This window comes from Ceraceosorus guamensis (assembly GCF_003144195.1).
Source record: "Ceraceosorus guamensis strain MCA 4658 unplaced genomic scaffold IE81scaffold_25, whole genome shotgun sequence".
NCBI classification, from domain to species: domain Eukaryota; kingdom Fungi; phylum Basidiomycota; class Exobasidiomycetes; order Ceraceosorales; family Ceraceosoraceae; genus Ceraceosorus; species Ceraceosorus guamensis.
This window is the reverse complement of record NW_020290020.1, coordinates 13,289-32,654: the sequence shown is the minus strand read 5'-3', so window position 1 is coordinate 32,654 and position 19,366 is coordinate 13,289. Positions and strand designations below refer to the sequence as shown.

General features: G+C 55.1%; 7 protein-coding genes and 1 non-coding gene across 8 annotated transcripts; 4 read left to right on the top strand and 4 right to left on the bottom strand.

The window, feature by feature from the left end:
• Positions 1-8: 8 nt before the first annotated feature.
• Positions 9-2,021, top strand: IE81DRAFT_322972 (N-terminal nucleophile aminohydrolase). Its single transcript, XM_025513801.1, has 3 exons — positions 9-1,085; positions 1,170-1,259; positions 1,337-2,021. The coding sequence occupies exons 1-3, from the start codon at positions 486-488 to the stop codon at positions 1,877-1,879; spliced, it is 1,233 nt and encodes a 410-aa protein (XP_025369991.1). The 5' UTR covers positions 9-485; the 3' UTR covers positions 1,880-2,021.
• Positions 2,022-2,045: 24 nt separating this feature from the next.
• IE81DRAFT_301382 (hypothetical protein) lies at positions 2,046-3,813 on the bottom strand. The gene is made up of 3 exons (XM_025512233.1): positions 3,244-3,813; positions 2,736-3,020; positions 2,046-2,607 (listed from the first exon to the last, which is right to left on the bottom strand). The coding sequence occupies exons 1-3, from the start codon at positions 3,634-3,636 to the stop codon at positions 2,194-2,196; spliced, it is 1,092 nt and encodes a 363-aa protein (XP_025369990.1). The 5' UTR covers positions 3,637-3,813; the 3' UTR covers positions 2,046-2,193.
• Positions 3,814-4,270: 457 nt separating this feature from the next.
• Positions 4,271-6,353, bottom strand: IE81DRAFT_322970 (TIP41-domain-containing protein). Its single transcript, XM_025513800.1, has 3 exons — positions 5,136-6,353; positions 4,730-5,035; positions 4,271-4,623 (listed from the first exon to the last, which is right to left on the bottom strand). The coding sequence occupies exons 1-3, from the start codon at positions 6,114-6,116 to the stop codon at positions 4,294-4,296; spliced, it is 1,617 nt and encodes a 538-aa protein (XP_025369989.1). The 5' UTR covers positions 6,117-6,353; the 3' UTR covers positions 4,271-4,293.
• A 767-nt stretch (positions 6,354-7,120) lies between these two features.
• IE81DRAFT_322969 (hypothetical protein) lies at positions 7,121-9,158 on the top strand. Its single transcript, XM_025513799.1, has 3 exons — positions 7,121-8,085; positions 8,200-8,339; positions 8,446-9,158. Exons 1-3 carry the CDS (start codon positions 7,541-7,543, stop codon positions 8,976-8,978), a joined length of 1,218 nt encoding a protein of 405 aa, XP_025369988.1. The 5' UTR covers positions 7,121-7,540; the 3' UTR covers positions 8,979-9,158.
• IE81DRAFT_322968 (hypothetical protein) lies at positions 9,081-10,465 on the bottom strand. The gene is made up of 4 exons (XM_025513798.1): positions 10,083-10,465; positions 9,710-9,982; positions 9,460-9,584; positions 9,081-9,350 (listed from the first exon to the last, which is right to left on the bottom strand). The coding sequence occupies exons 1-4, from the start codon at positions 10,211-10,213 to the stop codon at positions 9,232-9,234; spliced, it is 648 nt and encodes a 215-aa protein (XP_025369987.1). The 5' UTR covers positions 10,214-10,465; the 3' UTR covers positions 9,081-9,231.
• Positions 10,466-10,890: 425 nt separating this feature from the next.
• Positions 10,891-11,010, top strand: IE81DRAFT_t14. Its single transcript has one exon. It is a non-coding gene; the product is annotated as a tRNA-Ser (tRNA).
• Positions 11,011-11,873: 863 nt separating this feature from the next.
• On the top strand, positions 11,874-14,394 carry IE81DRAFT_347012 (Gcd10p-domain-containing protein; the record flags this gene model as incomplete). Its single annotated transcript, XM_025516103.1, has 11 exons — positions 11,874-12,462; positions 12,615-12,739; positions 12,823-12,890; positions 12,965-12,988; positions 13,056-13,297; positions 13,374-13,481; positions 13,620-13,695; positions 13,787-13,855; positions 13,943-14,045; positions 14,137-14,223; positions 14,329-14,394. 11 exons carry the CDS (start codon positions 11,874-11,876, stop codon positions 14,392-14,394), a joined length of 1,557 nt encoding a protein of 518 aa, XP_025369986.1.
• Positions 14,395-14,700: 306 nt separating this feature from the next.
• IE81DRAFT_322965 (putative AAP1-alanine/arginine aminopeptidase) lies at positions 14,701-18,911 on the bottom strand. Its single transcript, XM_025513797.1, has 6 exons — positions 18,420-18,911; positions 17,823-18,185; positions 17,627-17,704; positions 17,443-17,467; positions 17,192-17,359; positions 14,701-17,111 (listed from the first exon to the last, which is right to left on the bottom strand). Exons 1-6 carry the CDS (start codon positions 18,630-18,632, stop codon positions 14,854-14,856), a joined length of 3,105 nt encoding a protein of 1,034 aa, XP_025369985.1. The 5' UTR covers positions 18,633-18,911; the 3' UTR covers positions 14,701-14,853.
• Positions 18,912-19,366: the final 455 nt, after the last annotated feature.

The window sequence follows — 19,366 nt, the reverse complement described above, 5'->3', positions numbered from 1 at the left end:
ACTGACCACCATTCCACTCGTGACTGCAGAGAAAGGTGCAACGCTAGGGCAAAGGGTCAAGCTGAGGAAGATATCGCATGCTGCCCTGGACACACGAGAGCCGTACAGTCAAGTCGAGGGTTTGAGCCTCTGCTCGCGATTGGCAAATCGTCTACCAGACAACGGGTGTGAACGTATCGCGGCGTTCATCGGTCATCATAGAAGCGGGCTCAAGGAGAGCAACGGACGGGGGCTGTGCAGGAATTCCACTGATCCTCCACCTGGCGAAGGATTGAAAGCGGCGCCTTGGGCAGAGTCCATGACAAAAAGGCCGACGATATCAACTCATTCAGCGGTCGAGACTTTGTAGGCTCATTAACGCTTTACGTCCCTCGAAGCTCTGATAGCGATCAAGAAGAGACGTGAGAGCGCTCAGCGGTCTCGTTGGACCTATTGGCATCGTTCGGGCGGCACAAGCGCACCAAGAAGAAGAAGGAGGAGGGGTAATGTGTCGACTTTTGGTGTACAAGGGCGTGGAGCCGATACAGCTCTCTCACTTGGTCACACGTCCGGCTCACAGCATCATCAACCAGGCTTTCGATGCTCGTTTACGATTGGACGCGACGCGATCTGTGAATGGGGATGGCTTTGGGGTGGGATGGTACGATGCGTCGCACGATGCAGAGCTAGGCTCAGCACCTTGCATCTTCACCAGCGTCACTCCAGCTTGGAACAATCAGAACCTTCAAAGATTGGCGGAAAAGATCAAAAGCCCTTTGGTCTTTGCTCATGTTAGAGCTAGCACTGCGGGAGCTCTGAGCGAGACGAACTGTCATCCTTGGAGGTATGGCAGATTGATGTGGATGCACAATGGAGCCATCTCGTCCTTTTCCAAGATCAAGAGACGACTGCTGCAAAGCTTGCCCGAGGAGCTCTTTCTGTACCCGCAAGGTCATACGGACTCTGAATACGCTTTTGCTGTGTTTTTGTCTCACTTGCCGGATCCGGCCAGTCAGAGTCCCACGGATCACAAGGTGCTGCAAAACGCAATGCTCAAGACGATTGCAGATTTCAATCGCTGGGCAAGGGAAGCGGGCGTTGACGAGGTGCGTTGCTGTTTCGCTCGCAGGGATTTGCTAAATCATGCCCTTGCGCTCGCATGCTCATCGAAACACGATTCCGCTGCGCAGCCAAGCCTCATGAACTTTTGCGTCACTGATGGAGAGTCAGTAGTATGCACTCGGTACGTCTCATCTCGGACAGATGAGGCGGCGAGCCTGGTGAGCACTGCACTGCACCATCCGTTGCCAAACGTTCTGTTTTCAGAACTGAGACGCTATGAAGGACCGATTTGCAGTACTTTTCGTCTGGCACCTCCTTCTACGAGCACTCGCCAGGTACCTATCGCATGGTGAAAGCGGACAAGCGAGAGCGCATAGTCGTCGTAGCTTCCGAGCCCTTGACATTTGAGAAAGCAGACTGGATGGAGATCTCGACCAACACGCTGGTCTGCATAACACCCAGGATGAATGTGCTTCAAAAGCCAATCGTGGACGAGTTCCATACGGAGCGATTGGAGGATCATTTCAGATCACCTGCTTTTGCACTGAAGACGGGTTTTGCGCCCAATGTGCCTCTCAAAGTCGCCTCTGGCACGTCGGTAAATGCTACCTCGAACGGCAATGCTACCTCCGCTCAAAACTCGGAGAGGGATAGGAGCACGAGCAGAGAGACGGTTTTCAGACCTTCAGACGCGTCTTTGAGCCATTTTGTCGCTAGCAATGGATTGACAGGCAGCACGAACCTCTCACGAGACACACCGACTTCGACACCCCTCGCCACCTCTTTCGATGTCGATCGTGCAAATGTCTCTCTTCGACAGACGACGCGAGCCGCTTGAGGCCACCCCGCATGGTCACCTCGCCCTCGTTGCGTTTCAAGATCGCACCCCGTGCACCGCCTCACTCCTTTTCGCCCCAGTCTCTGCTCGCGCTGTACAATACAAGTTTACTCGGCATGCACAAACGATCAGAGCGTCCATGCACAAGAGCGCCGAGCTAGACTGGAGCCATATCGCAAAGGTGTGAATTCTAGCGCTGCAAAGCGCACATGAAGGCCTGTGCCTCATAAGCAGCAGAAGAATCACAAGGGATGTCATACAAGCGAAGGGGAAAACAGGTCGCGGTAGCCATGATCAGCGGGAACTTGAGAACATCATGAAGGGATGTTGTATGCACCAGTGGCAGACTCTTCGCCGCTCGCGCCTCCTTTTTGCAGGCCTCTCTGCACAGACTTTTCCTCATCCGAGCTCGCGCTGGTCGCGCCCACCTTGGCATCCTTTGCGGGTGTGTTGCTCTCCGTGCCACTTCCAGCAGCGCTAGCTCCACTTCCACTACCGCCCGCTAGCTGCCATGCTGGAATGCTCGGTTTGAATCCTAGTGCTGGAGAGTCCCTGCCCCCGCTTATTCCTGATGATGCTCCACCGACACCGCTAGAGTACCGACTTGCTCCTGCTCCTGCTCCTGCCCCTGCTCCGCCGCGCGAGACCAACAAAGACTTGAGAGACTTCAATTCAGATTGCAAGTCCGACAAGGATTGAGCTTGCGCTGATTGCGTCTTCTCAAACATCTAATATAGCACGAGAAAGGTGAAAAGCTCGTTAGACGGACACTCTCAAATTTCTGCGAATTCGATGCGTCGGGGTTGGGGGCGTCGAGTGTTTTTTTTTGGGGGGGGGGGGGGGGCACAAAACTCACCTTTGGTAGACTCTTTTTGATCTCTTCCACCTCATCCACCACTTTCTTAATCTCCTCATCCCTTCTCGTCTCTCCCTTCTTGATCAAATCCACAGCGCTCTCCACTTCCTTGATGCCTTGATCGACAGCCTTACGCTGCTCCTCTACACCCACCTTGACGCTTTCTGTCGTCTCTTCCAGCGCTGACAATTGAGAGGAGACAGCGTCGTACTTAGCCGTGAGGGACTCGAGATCGGTAGTCAGCACATCAGCGTTGGGCGGCTTCAGATGTGGCAAGAGGTACTTCTGTGGTTGGGAATTTGGCAAAAGGGGCGGCGATTCGGGTCGGGTCGGGTCGGGGTCAGTAGGTGTGCAGTTGTACGGTGTGCGCTTTCCAAATGCGGCCGCACACAGGAGAATGGCGTAGGAAGCTCTGTTGGCGGCGCATACATGCGGTCCATAGTGATCGCACTCTCTTGGAAAGCGCCATCACCGCGGCTACGCAGAAGATTTGAATGCGCTCACTCACCCTGGCAAGACTCATCACGCCGTACCCGGCAGTTCCAGCAACGACGGCCATGATGAACCAATCTCTCCAATCATTGGCTCTCTGATTAGGCTGACCATAAGGATATTGACCAGCTGGTGCTGCATAATAAGGAGCAGACTGAGCATACGACTGATGAGATTGAAAAGGCCCGACCTGACCCTGAGCTGAAGGAGCGGGCGAGAGATGGGTGGAAGAGGTGGTGGTGGAAGATAAACGAAGAGCTTCTTGAATCTCGCTCTGAGTCAGACCTTTGGAGGAAAGAAATTGCAGCCTCTGATCCATTGTGGACGTCGATACTGCCGGATCCAGCAGGAAAGAGACTGCGGATTGCACCATGTCGGCCCTCGGCGCTGCATTGGTGCTTGCAGACATGCTGAGCTTCTTTGAAGGTGCGGAGGCGATCAAAAGTTTGCGTGGGGATCTGTCAGTGCGTCACGATTGCTCGGCAGGGGAAGGTGCTTTGCAAAAGTTACAAATGTCGATGTGGCTACGGAAGCGCGGTCGGAAGGGAGAGCCTTGTGACTGTCGAACCCTCTTTGATCGCGATCGCCAATTGAAATCACGAGTCGTGAGTTTCAGGAAGAAAAGGTGCGACTTCGCCCTCCCCCCCCTCCCGTCTCATCCTCGATCAACCTCGAACAAACGTGGTCCAGCACCGGTACCGGTGAAGCGGGCCGAGCATCAGCAGCGCAAATCGCGTGCGCGCGTGAGACGAGTCGGTGCGGGGGTACAAACAGCCGCGCCTGCATGCATGCGTTTGGATATGATCGAGCATCACGTGAACAGCGAGTCACGCTGGAGACGATTTGCCAAGCTCGCTATATCGACCGAACCCCTCTGCATCTATCTGACTCGACTGCTCACAATCCTCTCACAGCAGGCTGCTGCGAATGTCGAGGCTCGGTCCTCTGCTTCACGCTGTACAACTCATGCTAAGCTTCAGAAGAAAAGTCTGCAGCATCACGCAGGCCTGCTAGCGCGCAAGTCAGCAAAGAGCAAAGAAAGGGTCCATTTGAGGATTTGTCTCATTCATTCCAAGAGAGCGACGTCGCATCTAGCTCCCTGACCGAGCCAAGCCTCGTCATCCACCTCTCCAAGTATAGCGTTGCTCCGCGGCAAGGTCTGCGCATTCGTCGCGCCTTGCATGTGGGGCAATCTAGAAGGAATGCTAGCTGGACCTAGTTCTACAGGCGCTCCTCTAGGAAGCTGACCATTGGTGTAGTCGGACTCTGCTCCCGGAACTCTTGAAGAGCAGAGAGCTTGCCGTGCTCGGACGCTCGAGAGCGTGGCTAGCGTCGAAGCGACCCAATTGGGATCGGTCAAGGGTGACAGGTCGTTTGGTTTCCATGCCGGTAGTTTCTGTGAACATTGATGAAAATTGCATTAGCAACAGCCCGCGCACGTGGTCCACCGGCAATGCTCTAACCCAGCGGGGAGAGAACAGCCGCCTACAAGGAGCACTTACCGCCTTGACCTCTGCATACGAAGCTTCGCAGCCGCTACATTCCCTTACGACGCGCGGAGGGCCTACCGCGGCGCTGGAGTGCGCCGGCGTTTCGACGTTCCGACCACGAGGTGTGCCTAGGCTGAGCGAGCCCAAATTTGCATCAGGCTGAGTTGTAGCGGTCGATCCAGCTTGGCTCGCCTGCGCAGCAATCTGTGCATTCGCTTGAAAGTCGACGAAAAGCCGCGTATCGAAGATGCGAAAGAGGACATCATCGACGCGCAAGAAGAAGCGACAGAGCAGCAGGAGACAAGATGGCATGACTCTCTGGGGTGCAATTGCTCAAGGTCAGCTTGCCTTTAGACAGATACCTTACCGGCTTGCTGCATCCTATCAAGTCCCGAGACTGGTCTTAGCAAGTACTCACCACTTTGACGCTCACTGCGCTCGTGCCATTATCCCCCAGCTCGTCTTCGAAAAGCACGACTTCATCGAAGAACAAGATGGGTTCTGTACCCGGTCCCAGTCTCTCGGTGGGTATCCTATCAGTGGCCGAATCGCTTGCCGGTCGAAACTTGGAAGCAAGCTGGGCAGCAGGGGTCCACGCTGGTGAAGCAGTGCTGGGAGCTTCAGCGCTTGCGCCATTGGGGAAACCTGGAGGAAGAGCGATCTGTTCTGTTCCAGCATAGGTGCTAGTGTACGTCCAGTCGTAGTCACGAGCAGCACCGATCGCTGTTCCACTCGCTTCTATAGGAGCATCACCGCTAGAGCCCGGGATATGCGTGGGTCTGGAAGCGTCATCGATACTGGAAGCAGCAGCAGCGGCAGAGGCTTTGAGAGCCGGGGCAATGTCCGGGCGAAATGCAGTCGAAGCTTGTGCCTGGGAGCCGTGCGTCACGTTCGCTGTGGAAGAGGATACTTGCTCCCGACTGCGACCCCACTCCTTCGCATAAGCCACCTTGACCTTGTTCCTCCTCTTTTTCTTTTCTCCAACGCGAGCTCTTGCCGTTGTGCTGCCGGCCACGCCAAAAGAGATGCCTTCCAGCTTGTGGGCTTCTGCAACGCCCTCGACGCACTTCAAAGCTTCTACCGAATCGAGATCGTACTTCCACCCTGTTGCCTCATGCTCAATGGAGACTCGATTTTTAAGGAAGGGCATCTCTGGCATGGGGATCTGAAGATCCGAGGACAGCTCATCGATGGCAGCGGACGAAGCGATGGATCCGTGCGTCACTCGGATGGTGAAGCCAGCAATTTTGATGCCCTTGTGTCTCAGCGTATCGGCGATAGAGCTGGGACTCGGTGCAGAGGCATCGCTCGATTGCTCGTGTGGGACAGAGCCAGATGCGGATGAGGTATAATCGAATAGCTCGTGAGGCGCACTGGAGCTGCCAGAGATGGACCGCATCCCAGACCCGTTCCTGCCAAGCAGATTCGACATGGTGCGCTTGGACGTGGTTGCGAAAGGGTTGTGATTGAGGTGCAGTCGCTATGCGAGCGTGATGTACGCTTCCTACTTTGGCCCAGCGCCTGCTCGTATGACACGTAGCGCAGTGTGAGTAGAGTGGTGGATAAAAGCTGCTCCCAGCAGCGCTCTGCGATCGATGTTCTTGAGAGCAGCGTGATGCGTGATCGTGGATGTGGGTGGATGTGTGCTGCTGCATCGCATTCGTGTTCCCGTGCACTCGATTCTTGATTGATTGTGAATCAATGCGTCCCACTCGCACTCACAACTGACAGGCGGGCTGCTGCATGCATGCATCAACCAGCACGCAGACGCGGTTCCCCGCCTGCTGGAAATTGTTCCCCGCGCATGCAGCATGCGACCAGTCAAAGTCACGAGTGTGAATCAATGTGAATCTTAAATTAGAGCTTTAAATTTCAGCATGCCCTGCCTCGATGATCCCACAAGATCGATCAAGCGACGCAAGCGCTGAGTATACGCCTGGCGCTGAGACTGGCATTCTTGATTCACATTTGACGTGTTCAGTCAAGTCAAGAGTGCACCAGTCACAGTATCGCCTTGACGATGTTACACTCACACTACCGCCTCCATCTGTCGATCATCTTGTCAATTTCAAATGCATCCGCTTGACATCATATATACCCCCGTCACGCGTGGTGAGCACGAATTAGCATGGCATTCTTAACAATTCCACAATCGTGAATGTGTACGGTACGGGGAGGCCGATGCGCGGCGCGGCGCAGGCATCAGCAGTGGCATGCATGAGCCGCGCGAGACGGAAGCGGAGTGTTATTTCCGCGCTCACATGCTGCTGCATGCACGCATTCAGTGACAATCGTGAATAAGTGATTATTCAAGATTTCTGCTGCTGATTGATCAGTCCAGTCAGGATGAGTCGAGGGTGAGGTTTGAGTGTGAGTGTGAGTGTGGGAGTCGCAAGCCGTCATCAGCGACTTGTGACAGTAGTAGTAGTGAACCACAATGCTCTACCCCACCGCCTCATCCACCGAGACTTTCTGCCTGCTAACCATCACCAATCGTGGCTATTACCTCACCTTCCTCGATTCATCACCTTTCTACTTGTGCAACGCTGAACTTGACCCTCTCCCTTATTTCGCCTATTCACACACCTACTATACCTCTTACGCCTACATTTCCCGCTCATCCGGCTCGCACCGCCCAGCCCCTTCCGCAAGTCGATCCTTGGGACTTGCATTCAACGATTCGACACCCGCACATCGCACAGCATCACTCTGTTCCCATCGCTACACGGCGAGTGAAGTGCCGCCACAGTGTCGCAGCACCTGCATCGCGTCATCGACGAGGCAGACTGAACGCGTGTACGCACCTGTGTAGCTGTCGCCGCCATGAACGTCTCGAGTGGAAGTCACTGGTTCAGATCCACAGTGTCTGCAGCAGACAGTCTATATCTGGTTCCAACACCGGTCAGCACACCATGGTACCATACACCATCGGAACGCTTGGTGCCATTCATGACGGACAAGTACTTCTCCGTCTTGGGCCCCGTCGTGCTCTACTGGCTGGCATCAGGTTGGTTCGCCTTCCTGGACTACATCCAGCTACCCTTCTTTGAGCAGTATAGGTTGCACGAACCCGAAGAGGTGACGTCGAGGAATCGAGTGGGCCCTTGGAAAGTGGCGGCCATGGTCATGCTTCAGCATGCCATACAGGTCGGCCTAGGCGCCATGGTGCTGGATGGCAGTCAGTCTGCGATTGAGAACGCCAGAGATCATCAAGAGGGAATGAGGGACATTGCCGCCTACGTGTCCAGCGCTGCGCTCGGCTTGTTGGGTAATTCAACTGGTCTCAGCTTCTTGAAAGTGGCGGGTCCTTCGACAGTCCACTTCATCTACTGGTGGGGCATTCCAGTCGTTCAATTTTGGTGGGCTTTGTGAGTATCACGGTGCGCGCACGAGCTGCATGCGGGGTCGATCCGACAGCTGCGCGCAGGATATGAGAGGCTTCTGTGGACTGCTCTTGCTGACGTGTCTTGCCCTGACCATAGCTTTGTGATGGATGCTTGGCAGTACGGACTGCACCGCTTGTTTCACGAAAGCAGATTCCTATATCGCCACTTTCACTCGCATCATCACCGCCTTTACGTTCCGTACGCTTACGGAGCGCTGTACAATCATCCACTAGAAGGTCCGTAGCTGGGAAGCATCACGACGCACAGAAAGCTGCCTCGAGAGAAGCATACATGCGCATGCTAAGTAGCAGTTTCCCCTCTCCTCCATCCGCACCCTCACAGGTCTGCTGTTAGACTCTGCCGGCGCCGCGCTCGCGCACGCCGCAGCGCTGATGACGATCAGACAGGGAGTCGTGCTGTTCATGTTTAGCACTTTCAAAACTGTCTGCGATCACGGAGGATACGCATTCCCGCCATGGCTTGACCCTCTGCACCTCCTCTTCCCTAACTGCGCCGAGTATCACGACGTGCATCATCAAATGCAAGGCCTCAAGTACAATTACTCTCAACCTTTTTTCGTTCACTTTGACACCGTATTTGGAACGAGGATTTCAAAGGAAAAATTCGACAAGCTCAAAGCGCTCGGCAAGGAAAAGAAAGGTACTTGGGGCAAAGACGCGAAGGCGGCAAGTGCGTCGTCCACGGCACTCAAGGACCCTCATGCTGCCGAGGACTTGAGACGAAGGCGAGGAGAGAAGAATGACGGCCAGCACGATCTACCGCCGGAAGAGGCTGTTGAACTGTTCGGTGGGGATCCGCTCGTCACGACGAATGCGGTAGAGTACGCAGCCAAGGCTGGTACCACAGTCTCATAAGACAAGCCTTGCGCGGTTCGCACGCCACACTTCGTTCTTGCCCGAAATCATCGTAGTCTCCGGACACCTTGCCACACGTGCACACGCTCTTCTATAATCATACCTGATGCATATCTTCGTGGTTGCGCTCACGCACTGCTGCTGTGTTGGCCGATGTTTCGCAATGTATGCGCCTCTTTCCGCATGTTCAAGACTCGGGTCTACGCGATTGAAGCCTCGTGGAGACGACGCGGCGACGTGCGAATGCTGCTTTTCAGTATGGGTACAGGAGCCAGCTCAAGGAGCGGGAGCCAGTGTAAGAAGAGCGTGTGTATACGATGACGATGAAGCAAGAGACGATGAGCGCTGCGGTGAGGAAAGCCATGATGGAAACTGCGAGAGTGCGGGAGATGGGCGGAGGCATCGAAGCGGGAACAGTCAGCTAAGTGGAAGGGGGAGAAGGAGGGAGAGAGGGTCGCACGAGGGCGCTGCAGATACGCACCGGAAGCGCGAGATGGTGGGAAGTTGCCTTGGATCAGACTGCGCTGCGCTTTGAAGAAGCGATACGTGCCGAAGAGCAGACTGAGCGCACCCAGGGCTATGCACACGCATCCGATCGGCTTGCCACTGATTTGCATCGCAAACAGCGACACAGACAGGAAAAGATGTGGGGGCAGGGGGCAGGGGGAAGCATCAGACCCACAAAAGTTGGCCGTGCAGAGGGCAGTGTACGATCGATCGATCGCACTTACAGCTTTTCGGGAGTGATGGAAGGGTCTTGCGTCGATGCGAGTTGGAGCATGCGCATCACTTCTTCTCTTGTGAAGGTGTCCTGCGGTACGGAGGCATCGCTTGAACGCAGAGCCTCGAGTATTTGCTGCTGAGGCTGTTGAATCTGATAGATGTTGTTGTCAGAGGAGTAGAAAGCTTTGGGCGGTGAGCTTGCGAGGGATGGAATGCGCAAGAGCTGCGCTACTGCGATTCCAATAGAGACTAGACCCAAAGACGTTCGCAGCCAGGCCAAGCTGTGGGAAAGGGGTGCGGCGAAGTGTGCGGTGGGGGACCAGATGAGAGATGCAATGTCGAATTGCCGATAGCATGCTTAGAGGAAACTCGGCAACTCACAATGTACGTTCAAGCGCAAGGTGATCTCTGGCCACGCTGCCCTTATTTTCCAGCTCGAGGGAGAGGGCGATACGCGGAAAGTGTGGCCAGATTTGCCCATCATTTGCGTCTTGATTTGCACCTTGCGACATGTTTGAACTGCTCGGCTCGGCTTCGAAATTGGCAGTGGATGATGTGCTTTACAGCAGGGCGTCTTGAAGATCTCGCCGGATCTCTAGGGGGCATGGGACTGCTCAGCCAGCACAGCCAGCTTGTGCTGCTTGAGAGCCAGTGATGCGACAAGCGACGTCTCGTCTTCAGGAGCGCTTCAGCACCTGCTGGTCCGTGCTTCGCGCCGCATCGAGAATGTCATATAGATGCGTCCAGCGTGAGGCTGGTGGATGTAGAGGCGAGGCAAGTTTTTGCCTTCTCACGTCCCACGGTTCACAAAGTTACCACACTCATCAACATTCACAATTCGCTATTACGCTTCGTGATTGCTGAAACAGTTCGCGCTCATCGGATTCAAGATCCTCGATTCAAGATTGATTTCCACTCACGACTTGCATGGCGGAAGGATGGCGTGATCTGAGAGCATGTGAATCGTGATGCAGCATGCATGCCCACAGGCGCGGGAGCCGTGGGGTGCGTGCGGTGTGGACATAGACGAGAGGTGCAGGTATACCTACCTATATGTAAGATGCGAACGCGCGCAGTCACGAATCGTACAGCTTGGCTTGGCGGCGTCGCACGCGCCATGTAACAAAGAAAAGTATTTGAGCACACCTCTATAGTTCATATTGTGACTATTAGCTCCCGCGCCAATCACGGCCGTATGCCGGAACGGTAACGGGCTGCACTCGAATTTATTCGAGAGTTACCGAGAGCGTGTGCTCTTGTTGCGATGCCGTGGGATTTTCCCTACTTGGTTCGACTCCAAGTGCGGTCGAGATTTTTTTTTGGCCGGCCCAATTTTTGTTTTGCCTTGTGGCCCGATTTTCGGCATCCTCGAATGTTAGACATGCTCCGGAAACTGAGGGAGGACTTATGAGGCAGAGGTAGCCGTATTGAAGCGCGAGTAGTAGTAGTAGTAGTACTTGTTCTGATAGCTCAATACGTGACAAATCATTGAGGTTTGGATAACCGCGCCGTTTTACTTGGCAGTCATGTCAACAAGATGCCGCGTGTGAAGCAGAGCAAATGAGTGGGAGAGTTTGAGGGGGTTACGGCGATTCTGAATGTGACAGTGCATAGCGTACTGTGGCAAGTATCCAATGAACGGTGTATGCTCTGGGGGCCATGTGGTCATAAGACAGAGCCACAGTATGGGGTTGGAAACAATCAGGGCTGCTTCAGTCACTATAGAGCACACAGTATGAGTAGGAAACTAATAAGGCTCCTTCAGAAGAGCAGCAGAACACTGACCAGAAGCGCTTTCAGCTTGCCACCAAGCACAACAAATCATGGGAAAGAGACACCTTCCGTCACAGTGAATAACAACCATTTGTCCTGCACAGGCTTGCAAAGAGGTACACAACATGGGAACATGCAGGCTCAATTTCTCACCTCCAAGACTCCCACACAGACATGTAGCAATCTCTTCAAATATCTGACCGAGAAAAGCTGAGGGCGGCCAAATCACGTGAATGCTCCTGCAGCCGCATGCTACTCATCAGATTCACATTGTTGTTTTTAATTTCGCCTCCAGAAGAGACTCAGACTGGAAGCATGACCGTGAATCTATCGCATCCATCAGAATCTTGAATTGATCCTGACGCTATTCAGCACGACGAACACGACACATCCGTCAAGATGAGCAATTCGGAAGAAGCATTGCAAAGCTCAGCAGCTTCCAGCAGCGTTTTGCACGTCGATGAGAATGGCAAGCATCGGCAAAGCCAGAGGAAAGTAATGCGAAAGTCAGCACCTTTCACGACCTCTGAGCGACTGACGCACATTCCGTCCGGCAAGCCTGTGCTGCTCAAACTTCCATCGGGACATCTCAAGTCAGTCGTGCTTCAAGCAGCAGCAGAAGGTGGTGTGAGAGGAGGCGACGATCTCATCTCTCTGGGCAAATTTGGAGTGTTTCGAGGCTCCGAGATCGTGGGATTGCCTTTTGGACATTCTTTCGAAATCGTGGGCGGCGATAAAGGGGGACCGAGCAGGTTGAATGCTAATGGTGGCGTGCTGGGCAAGAGGAAGGCTGGAGATGAGGAGAAGGACCTCTTAGATCAGAGCGAGGAGGATGTACGAGATGGCAGTGCTGGCCCGACTTTTGGCACGGAGCCGGTAGAGGGAGGCGGCGCGAAGGGCAGGCAGGGCAAAGCGTCCAAAGAAGCCGGACTTCCAACTCCCGGCCAGCTCAGGGTGGTCATTGAAGCGCCAGGTGCAGAGGCGATTGGTGAGTGCTGCTGTCGAGGCGCTCGGTGTGAGCCTTGCGGATGACGTAGACCCATTCTGCTGGATGAGGCGCATCAAGGCCTGCGCAGATCGTTGCCGCTGACACCATCAACTCCTCCGGGCGTCGGCTGTGCTCACTTCTCCGGGATTTAGAGGAGACGGATGCGACAAACGAGCTGTACGCGGATGGCGATCCAGACTCGGCGTATGCTCAAACCGCGCAGCTATTGACGACCATCGATATCAGCGCGCTCAAGGATGCGGGGGTGGACGGCAAGGTGAGCAAGAAGAGTGGAGGGGATTGAGTTGATCTGACAGGCCAAGCTGAGATCTATCTCCTCCCCTCCCTTGTCTGCATCAGACCATCATACAGCAAGCCACGGAAGGCAACATCAACTTTGCTCAGAAGACTGCATTTTCACAGGCCAAGTGAGTGCAGCTGTTGCGCCTTCATCAATCCCACTAGCATTTGCGAGCGCCCTGACGCACCCTTGCTCATCTAGATATCGTAAGAGAAAGGAAAGCAAGTGAGTGCTCAAACCTGCTTGTATTCGCGCCTGCCATGGGATCGAAACTCACTTTGCTGTCCCACAGACACATGCGAATCTTTACGCCGCTCGCACCAACACCCTCCATCATAGCAGCGCACAACGCCGAGCGCTCAGCAGAAAAGATGCGAGGTCTGCGGGAAGACTCGATAGCGCAGATGTTGAGCTTTGCGAACGTCGCTGCTGGAGGCAGGTATCTGATCGTGGACGGGGTTGGAGGCGCATTGACTGGTTCTGTGCTCGAGAGGCTGGGCGGCGAAGGCCGAGTGCTGGTCATTGGAGATAATGGTGAGCGCTAGCCAGCAAACGCATTGTTGATCATTCTATCGAGGCTCACAAGACTGATCGATCTTTGCGAGCTCAGAATCGCCCCCTGCGTTTGAATCGCTTGCTCAGCTGAATTTGGAAGAGGAGCACCTATCGATACTGCGAAGCCTGCATTGGGCAGCCACAGAGATAGGATGGGAGCCACGTGAGTAAGGCTTTTCATATCGGAGCGGATGGGGTGCGTGCTTGACAGCTTGAGCATGGCAGTGCGCCCTCATCGAACTTTGCAAGCGGCAAATTCGTATCCAGCTGCTCGACTGACCGAGTTTCTTGCCTCTATCAGAGAGCGAAATTGATGTGCATGCAACTCACAAGCCGGCAGGCAAACCAGTCAATGACCGGGACAGGCAGAGATTGAGGTAAGACGAGCGCATAGGGTGTAGGCGCTGTTTTCCCCCCCTTTTTCGTGGAAGTTCAGCTCATCTTTCGAATTCTTTGCCGACGCACCAGAAAGCGGCAGGGCCAGCACGAAGAGTATCAAGAGACGCGGCAGGAGCTGCTGGATGGCGACTGGGACGGGTGAGTGTGCACAATCGCCGCACCGAGGTCTGTCCGCTGGACGCTAATCAAGTTTCTTGGTGAACGCTGGCACATCACTCATGGCAGACTTTTGGCAGCCTGCCCTTACGAGACGATTTCTGTTCTGCAGCGATTGATTCCGCACTTGGGCGGCTCAGCAAGCATTGCCGTACACAGTCCTTTTGTGCAGGTGAGCAGTCGAGCCGCACGACGACGACAGCCCGAACCTTTTTGCTCCGCTTGAAACCCAATCGCTGACCTGGAGAAACTCGTCCGTGCAGCCTCTCATCGAGGCCTCTGCGAGATTGAGGTACATTCCAGAACTAATCAACGTGCTCATCACCGAGCCTTGTCTGAGAGAGTACCAAGTGAGTTCTGATTATGCTCTCCGTGCTTGCGATGCGTCAAAACCTTTGCGCGCATGTGCCCTCCCCCCCCCCCCTTACTAACCGTGCTCCCTTTTTGCGCCCAAGGTACTGCCTGGCCGGACGCATCCTCAAATGATCCAATCCTCCACTGCAGGCTACGTTCTCTCGTGAGTTCGACGCGTGTTGGTGGGTGATAGCTGCGAGAGGGGGGTTGAAAAGTCCGCTACACGCGGTGCGGCAAAGAGGCATCCGAGGAAAGCTAGCTGAAAACCAAAACACGCATCTGGCTTGCCTTGCTCCGCTTTCTGCTTGTTCCCCCGCCCATCAAGCGCGACGCGTATTCTGAACGACGACGAAGCTGATCGAGTTGTGCAAGAGGAAACGAGGCTGAAGGAGGCTGTCCTTGCACGGGGAGAATGTGAATAGAAAACAATAGCGTGCACGCTCGCATGCACGCTCGCATGCACCCAGATGGCCGACCCACGCCTTTCAAACCGCATCAGCATTCGTCACGTCAAGACATCAATTTGATTTGTTAAACTTGTACCTCTTTGGATGCGCCCCCAAAAAAGGTATGACCCGCGCAAAGAATCGGCATCCTCGCTCTCCTTGTGCGCTCCTCTGCGCCCTCTACTTGAGGTAACCATTGGATTTGAGCCACTGCTCGACGTCCTGCTTGTCCGAGTCGAGCCATCTGACGTTGGTCCTGATAGAGTCCAAGCTTTGAGCCAAAGCCATGGAGATCTTGCTAATCTGTTTACCTTCAAAGAAGCTCTCAGCGTCCTGTATAGCCTCTTTATCCGCCAAGTTGGACAAAGCATACTTGACGATATTTCCAAAGCTAAAGTTGTTTCCCGCAAACCTTGTATTCAGCTTGTCCCAATTCTGCTTGATCCAGTTCCAAAGCGCCTTTCTAGCCTGCGGAGACAAGTTGGCTCCGAGTCCGGCAGAAGTGTACATGAAGTCTTGCGTCTTGACCTCTTCCAGCGTTAGCGTCAATGTTCGCTGGATCAACTTTTCCTCCCTCGTAGCGCACAGGGCCAAGTGAGCAGCAATCTTGTGCGTCGGCGTAGGAGGTTTCCTCCACACGCCAAGCACCGATTCGTACTCTGCCTCTCCTCCATGCTTGACAGCCGTGGCATATACCGTCCTGAGGATGTCGGGATGAATACCGCTCTCGTCTTGCGTCGTTTGCCAAGCTGCAAACCTGGTCCGCAGCTCTTTCAGCGTGTGCTCATCACCACCCGCAGCAGCTGCCGCAATGGCAGTAGCGCGCAGCTGCTTCGTATCCGGAGACTCGCCCTCTGGAAACTCGAAGCCCAACTTTTGCACCGTGCCGCCAAACACCTCGGCTCTGAAGTGGTCGATTGCAGACCTGACCGCCTCCGGCTGCTCGTACCAAGTCGAGGCGAGCGCAGCCAAATTGGTGCTGATCATGCTCTGCACCAGGTACGTCGGATCGTTTCGAAGCTCCTTGACCAGGGTGAGCGCTGCGCTAGTCTTGCTATCCGTAGCTTTGGCCAGGGTGAAAGCGTCGGAGACGAGCCCCACACGATCCTGAAGACTGAAAGCGCTATTAGGCTTGGCAGCCTCGGCTCCCAGCTTTGCGAGTCTCGCGGGCTCATAAGCCACGCGATAAACACCAATCGTGTCGGCGTTGAGCTTCCACGTAGAGTTCTTGACATCCTTGAGCGCAATTTCCCTCGACCTTTCCAGATCCAACACAGCGCTAGGGTCCACTTTGGCCTCTCCGGAAGCGGATACCGTCTTGAGCTGCAAGGGAACGTACCACAACGTCTCATCCTCTTCCGGCTTGACATCGCCAGTGCTCAAGAACCTGTTCTGACGAACAACGATGCTGTCTTGCTTCTCTTCGACCGTAATGACGGGATAGCCAATCTTCAAGATCCAGTTGCTCATGATCCTAGCAACGTCCAGTCCCGAAGACTCGCTGATTCCAGCCCACAAGTCCTTTGTTTCGGCGTTGGAGTACAGATGCTTGGAAAGGTAGATGGCAACCCCGTTCAGAAAGACGTCTTCGCCAACAATCGCAGCGAGCATCCTGAGCACGCTTCCTCCTTTGCTGTAAGAGCAAGCATCGAAAATCTGAGCGATTGCATCCTCCACATTCTCCCCCTTGAGCGGCAGCTCGATGGGATGGCTGGAGCGCTTGGCATCGAGTTCGAAAGCGCGCTCCAGATGAAGTCCAATAAATTCGCTCGCGCTGTCCCACTCTGGGTAGAGTCGGTCGAGGATGATGACTTCTCCCATGAGCGTTGCGAACGCCTCGTTGAGCCACAAATTATCCCACCACTTGGGCGTCACAATGTTTCCGAACCACTGGTGGGCAATCTCGTGCGATTGCACCGAAGCTGTCCTCTTCATGCCCTGCAGGCCGCTCTTCAGCGGGTCGTACAGGTAGACGCTGGTTCGACCCGTGATCAGTCCCCAATTCTCCATCGCTCCCGCATCGAAATCGGAGGCGACGAGCGTGTCCAACTTGGGCAGAGGGTACTCTTGCTTGAAGATCTTTTCGTACACGGGCACAGCACGAGCAGTCACATCGAGAGCGAATTGCGCCTGATGAATGTACTCTGCGGTAGTGTAGATTTTGATGGGCACAGTGCGACCCGTGATGGGGCTCTTGAAGCTGGATTCGAGGCTCTGAAAAGGTCCATTAGCGAAGGCTACAAGGTAGCTAGACACCAAAGGAAGCTTGTCGTAACTGGTAACCTCCCACTCGTCACCGGCTCCGACAGCGTTTGCCACTTCCGTCTTGAGAGTCTTGGCAGCTTCAGTGACTCCCGATTGCACGCCAAGCTCCGTGAGGCGCAAGAGCTTGTCGGCATCCGAGCGGCTGATTGGCTTGTTGCTGATTGCAGGCATGTCTGGTGCGAGCAGAGGAAGCAGAGGACAGCCTTTCTCAGCGCAGCTCTCGAGCCTCGCAGCGGCCCTATCTCCAACTTACTGGCGAGGGCTGTGGTGTCCTTGCGATGAATCATGGTGAAGCTGTACGTAGCCTTGGCCTCTGGCTCGTCAAAGCACGGGAAAGCCTTTCTGGCAGCAGTGGCCTCGAACTGAGTGAGAGCATAGAAGCCCTTTTTGCCCTCGTGCTCCCAAGTAGAGCGATAGTAGCCTGGAGTGGGGAGTGCGAATGGGAAGCAGCGGACTCAGAGCCGAGCGAGCGATGACAGTCCCTTTCTTGCTTTCTCCACTCACCCATCATGCTCGCGTCAATCTCGGACTGCACGTCGACGAAGGGGGGGGGGGTGGTCCATCAGCATACATGGTGCACTCAGCATGCCGAGGGGTCTGGCAGCTTCTCCAGCCTGCCTGGAACGCGACCTGAGCGCCAAGAAGAGGCGGTTTGACTGGTCAAGGAGCAGCGCTGAAGTCGGCTCACCTCGAAAGCTACCGAGATGGTGGCTTTGCTGCCTTTGGGCAGCGTCGTGGCCAGCTTTGCAGTGATGCGTTCGTGTTTCTGTGCACGGCAGCGAGGTGAGCAGGCGAGCGAGCGAGTCAGTCAGCCGAGAGGGACGATGACTGAGCGGGGGGGTGGCAAAACCCCTCATTGCCTGCCAGCCAATACACCAAATCACCTTGTCGACATCGAGCGAGACGATGCTCTTGTTCTCCGTCTTGAGGGCATCGGCCTGTACGGCGGCCTTGTTGACGTTGAGACCTTCTCCCGCATTGAGCACGATCTGATCCGTCTCCTTGATCACGTCCAGATGAATCGTCACCAATCCGCTAAATCGGAGGGACTGCAGATCGGAAAGGATGGTCAAGTCGTAGTGGGTAGGTCTGGTGTGCGTCGGCAGACGGAAGAACTCTTCGCCGCCGCCCGCCAGAGAGGCGACTGGCGCAGCGGTGTTGCTGGATGTCGACATGGTGACAACGCTTCGAGTAGAGTGTGTGCGCAAGAGTTTGAAGGGAGTGATCGAGGTGGATAGGCTTTGAAGCTGCGTAACGCGCAGGGATGAAAAAGCGAGGAGAAGCGCAAGGAGTGGAAGGAGGATCCAGAGCAAAGCGCGAGCCGGCGTTGCGTTGGGATGATGAGGAGGAGGAGGAGGGCGAGGGGGAGGGGGAGGGCGAGGGCGATTAAGAGGATGATGAGCCCGTGTCTGTGTCATGGGTGTAGTCATGCTACGCTAGCAAAAGCAAAAGACAACCAAGAAAAAGACCCTTGAACCCACCTCTTTGCGCGTCTGCGATCCGCTGCTGCGAGTGCCAGTCTGGGTGAATGTGGTAGGCTGGATGGAGTCAGACTGCAAGGGATTCGTGCGAGCAAGTCTGAGCGTGTAGAATGATCTACGACTGCTGCTGCTGATAACGACGATGCCTTGCGAAGAGGTGCGCGTGCGCGTCTGGATTCGAGCGAAGCGTTGGCTCGCTCGTGCAAGAAGCATCAACGTGGAAAAATCGCAAAAGTAGGGTGATGTGATCGAAACTTGCCCCGATCCGATGCCGATCTCGAATCAGGTGTGGTTGGTGTTGGTTGGGGCAAAGCGAAGAGATGAGAAGGTGGGGACAATAAAGCAGGTCGGGGTCGGGGTCGAGCGTGTGCGTGTGCGCGTGCGCGAGTGTGTGCTTGCGGGGGGCGTGATCGTAATGTTGCTAGATGTGCGTCTTTGGAAGCGAATAGGCAGATCAGAGCCTGTCTGTCGTGTGATCCAGTCAGCAGAAAGATCAAAGTCTGATCTGAGTCTTGAGTGTGCATGCTGGCGCCCAACTCGCCGGCGGGGGGGGAGGGGAGCCCAACTCGCGACCGCGGGGTGGCTCGAGCGAGTCAGCGCAAGTCCGTGCTTGACGGCGCATGCATGCAGCTGCTACGGCCTCCATCAAGCGCGGGCAGGGTCAGTGTGCACACTCACGACGTGCCGTGCCGTGCCGTGCCTTGCCTGCATGCATGCACCTGTGCTCGACCAGGCGGGCCAAGCATCATAAAGCACAAAGCTCGCACACATCAGTCACGTGAGTACATGTCCACGCAGCCCGGCCGGCCGCGCACGCACAAAAGCCTGTCCAGTCCAGTTCAGTCGGTCGGTCGGTCAGTCAGTCATGCAGCACGCGCACGGACAATCATCACCCCAGCAGCAATCCGATTCCACGATCGATGGGTGATATGCAGCACATCATATGC

Coding starts and splice junctions, on each gene's coding strand:
- IE81DRAFT_322969 (XM_025513799.1), top strand. CDS start 7,541: ATGAACGTCTCGAGTGGAAGTCACTGGTTCAGATCCACAGTGTCTGCA. Junction 8,086..8,199: donor GTTCAATTTTGGTGGGCTTT/GTGAGTATCACG, acceptor CCCTGACCATAG/CTTTGTGATGGATGCTTGGC. Junction 8,340..8,445: donor GTACAATCATCCACTAGAAG/GTCCGTAGCTGG, acceptor GCACCCTCACAG/GTCTGCTGTTAGACTCTGCC.
- IE81DRAFT_322970 (XM_025513800.1), bottom strand. CDS start 6,116: ATGCGGTCCATCTCTGGCAGCTCCAGTGCGCCTCACGAGCTATTCGAT. Junction 5,036..5,135: donor GCGCAGTGAGCGTCAAAGTG/GTGAGTACTTGC, acceptor ATTGCACCCCAG/AGAGTCATGCCATCTTGTCT. Junction 4,624..4,729: donor CGTATGCAGAGGTCAAGGCG/GTAAGTGCTCCT, acceptor CAATGTTCACAG/AAACTACCGGCATGGAAACC.
- IE81DRAFT_322968 (XM_025513798.1), bottom strand. CDS start 10,213: ATGTCGCAAGGTGCAAATCAAGACGCAAATGATGGGCAAATCTGGCCA. Junction 9,983..10,082: donor CTTGCGCTTGAACGTACATT/GTGAGTTGCCGA, acceptor CCTTTCCCACAG/CTTGGCCTGGCTGCGAACGT. Junction 9,351..9,459: donor CCCACCATCTCGCGCTTCCG/GTGCGTATCTGC, acceptor GCACTCTCGCAG/TTTCCATCATGGCTTTCCTC.
- IE81DRAFT_322965 (XM_025513797.1), bottom strand. CDS start 18,632: ATGCTTCTTGCACGAGCGAGCCAACGCTTCGCTCGAATCCAGACGCGC. Junction 17,468..17,626: donor CCATCTCGGTAGCTTTCGAG/GTGAGCCGACTT, acceptor GTCGACGTGCAG/TCCGAGATTGACGCGAGCAT. Junction 17,112..17,191: donor GGACACCACAGCCCTCGCCA/GTAAGTTGGAGA, acceptor TGCTCGCACCAG/ACATGCCTGCAATCAGCAAC.
- IE81DRAFT_322972 (XM_025513801.1), top strand. CDS start 486: ATGTGTCGACTTTTGGTGTACAAGGGCGTGGAGCCGATACAGCTCTCT. Junction 1,086..1,169: donor GGGAAGCGGGCGTTGACGAG/GTGCGTTGCTGT, acceptor TCCGCTGCGCAG/CCAAGCCTCATGAACTTTTG. Junction 1,260..1,336: donor CAGATGAGGCGGCGAGCCTG/GTGAGCACTGCA, acceptor ACCGATTTGCAG/TACTTTTCGTCTGGCACCTC.
- IE81DRAFT_301382 (XM_025512233.1), bottom strand. CDS start 3,636: ATGTCTGCAAGCACCAATGCAGCGCCGAGGGCCGACATGGTGCAATCC. Junction 3,021..3,243: donor GCGTGATGAGTCTTGCCAGG/GTGAGTGAGCGC, acceptor TCCCAACCACAG/AAGTACCTCTTGCCACATCT. Junction 2,608..2,735: donor TCAAAAAGAGTCTACCAAAG/GTGAGTTTTGTG, acceptor GTGCTATATTAG/ATGTTTGAGAAGACGCAATC.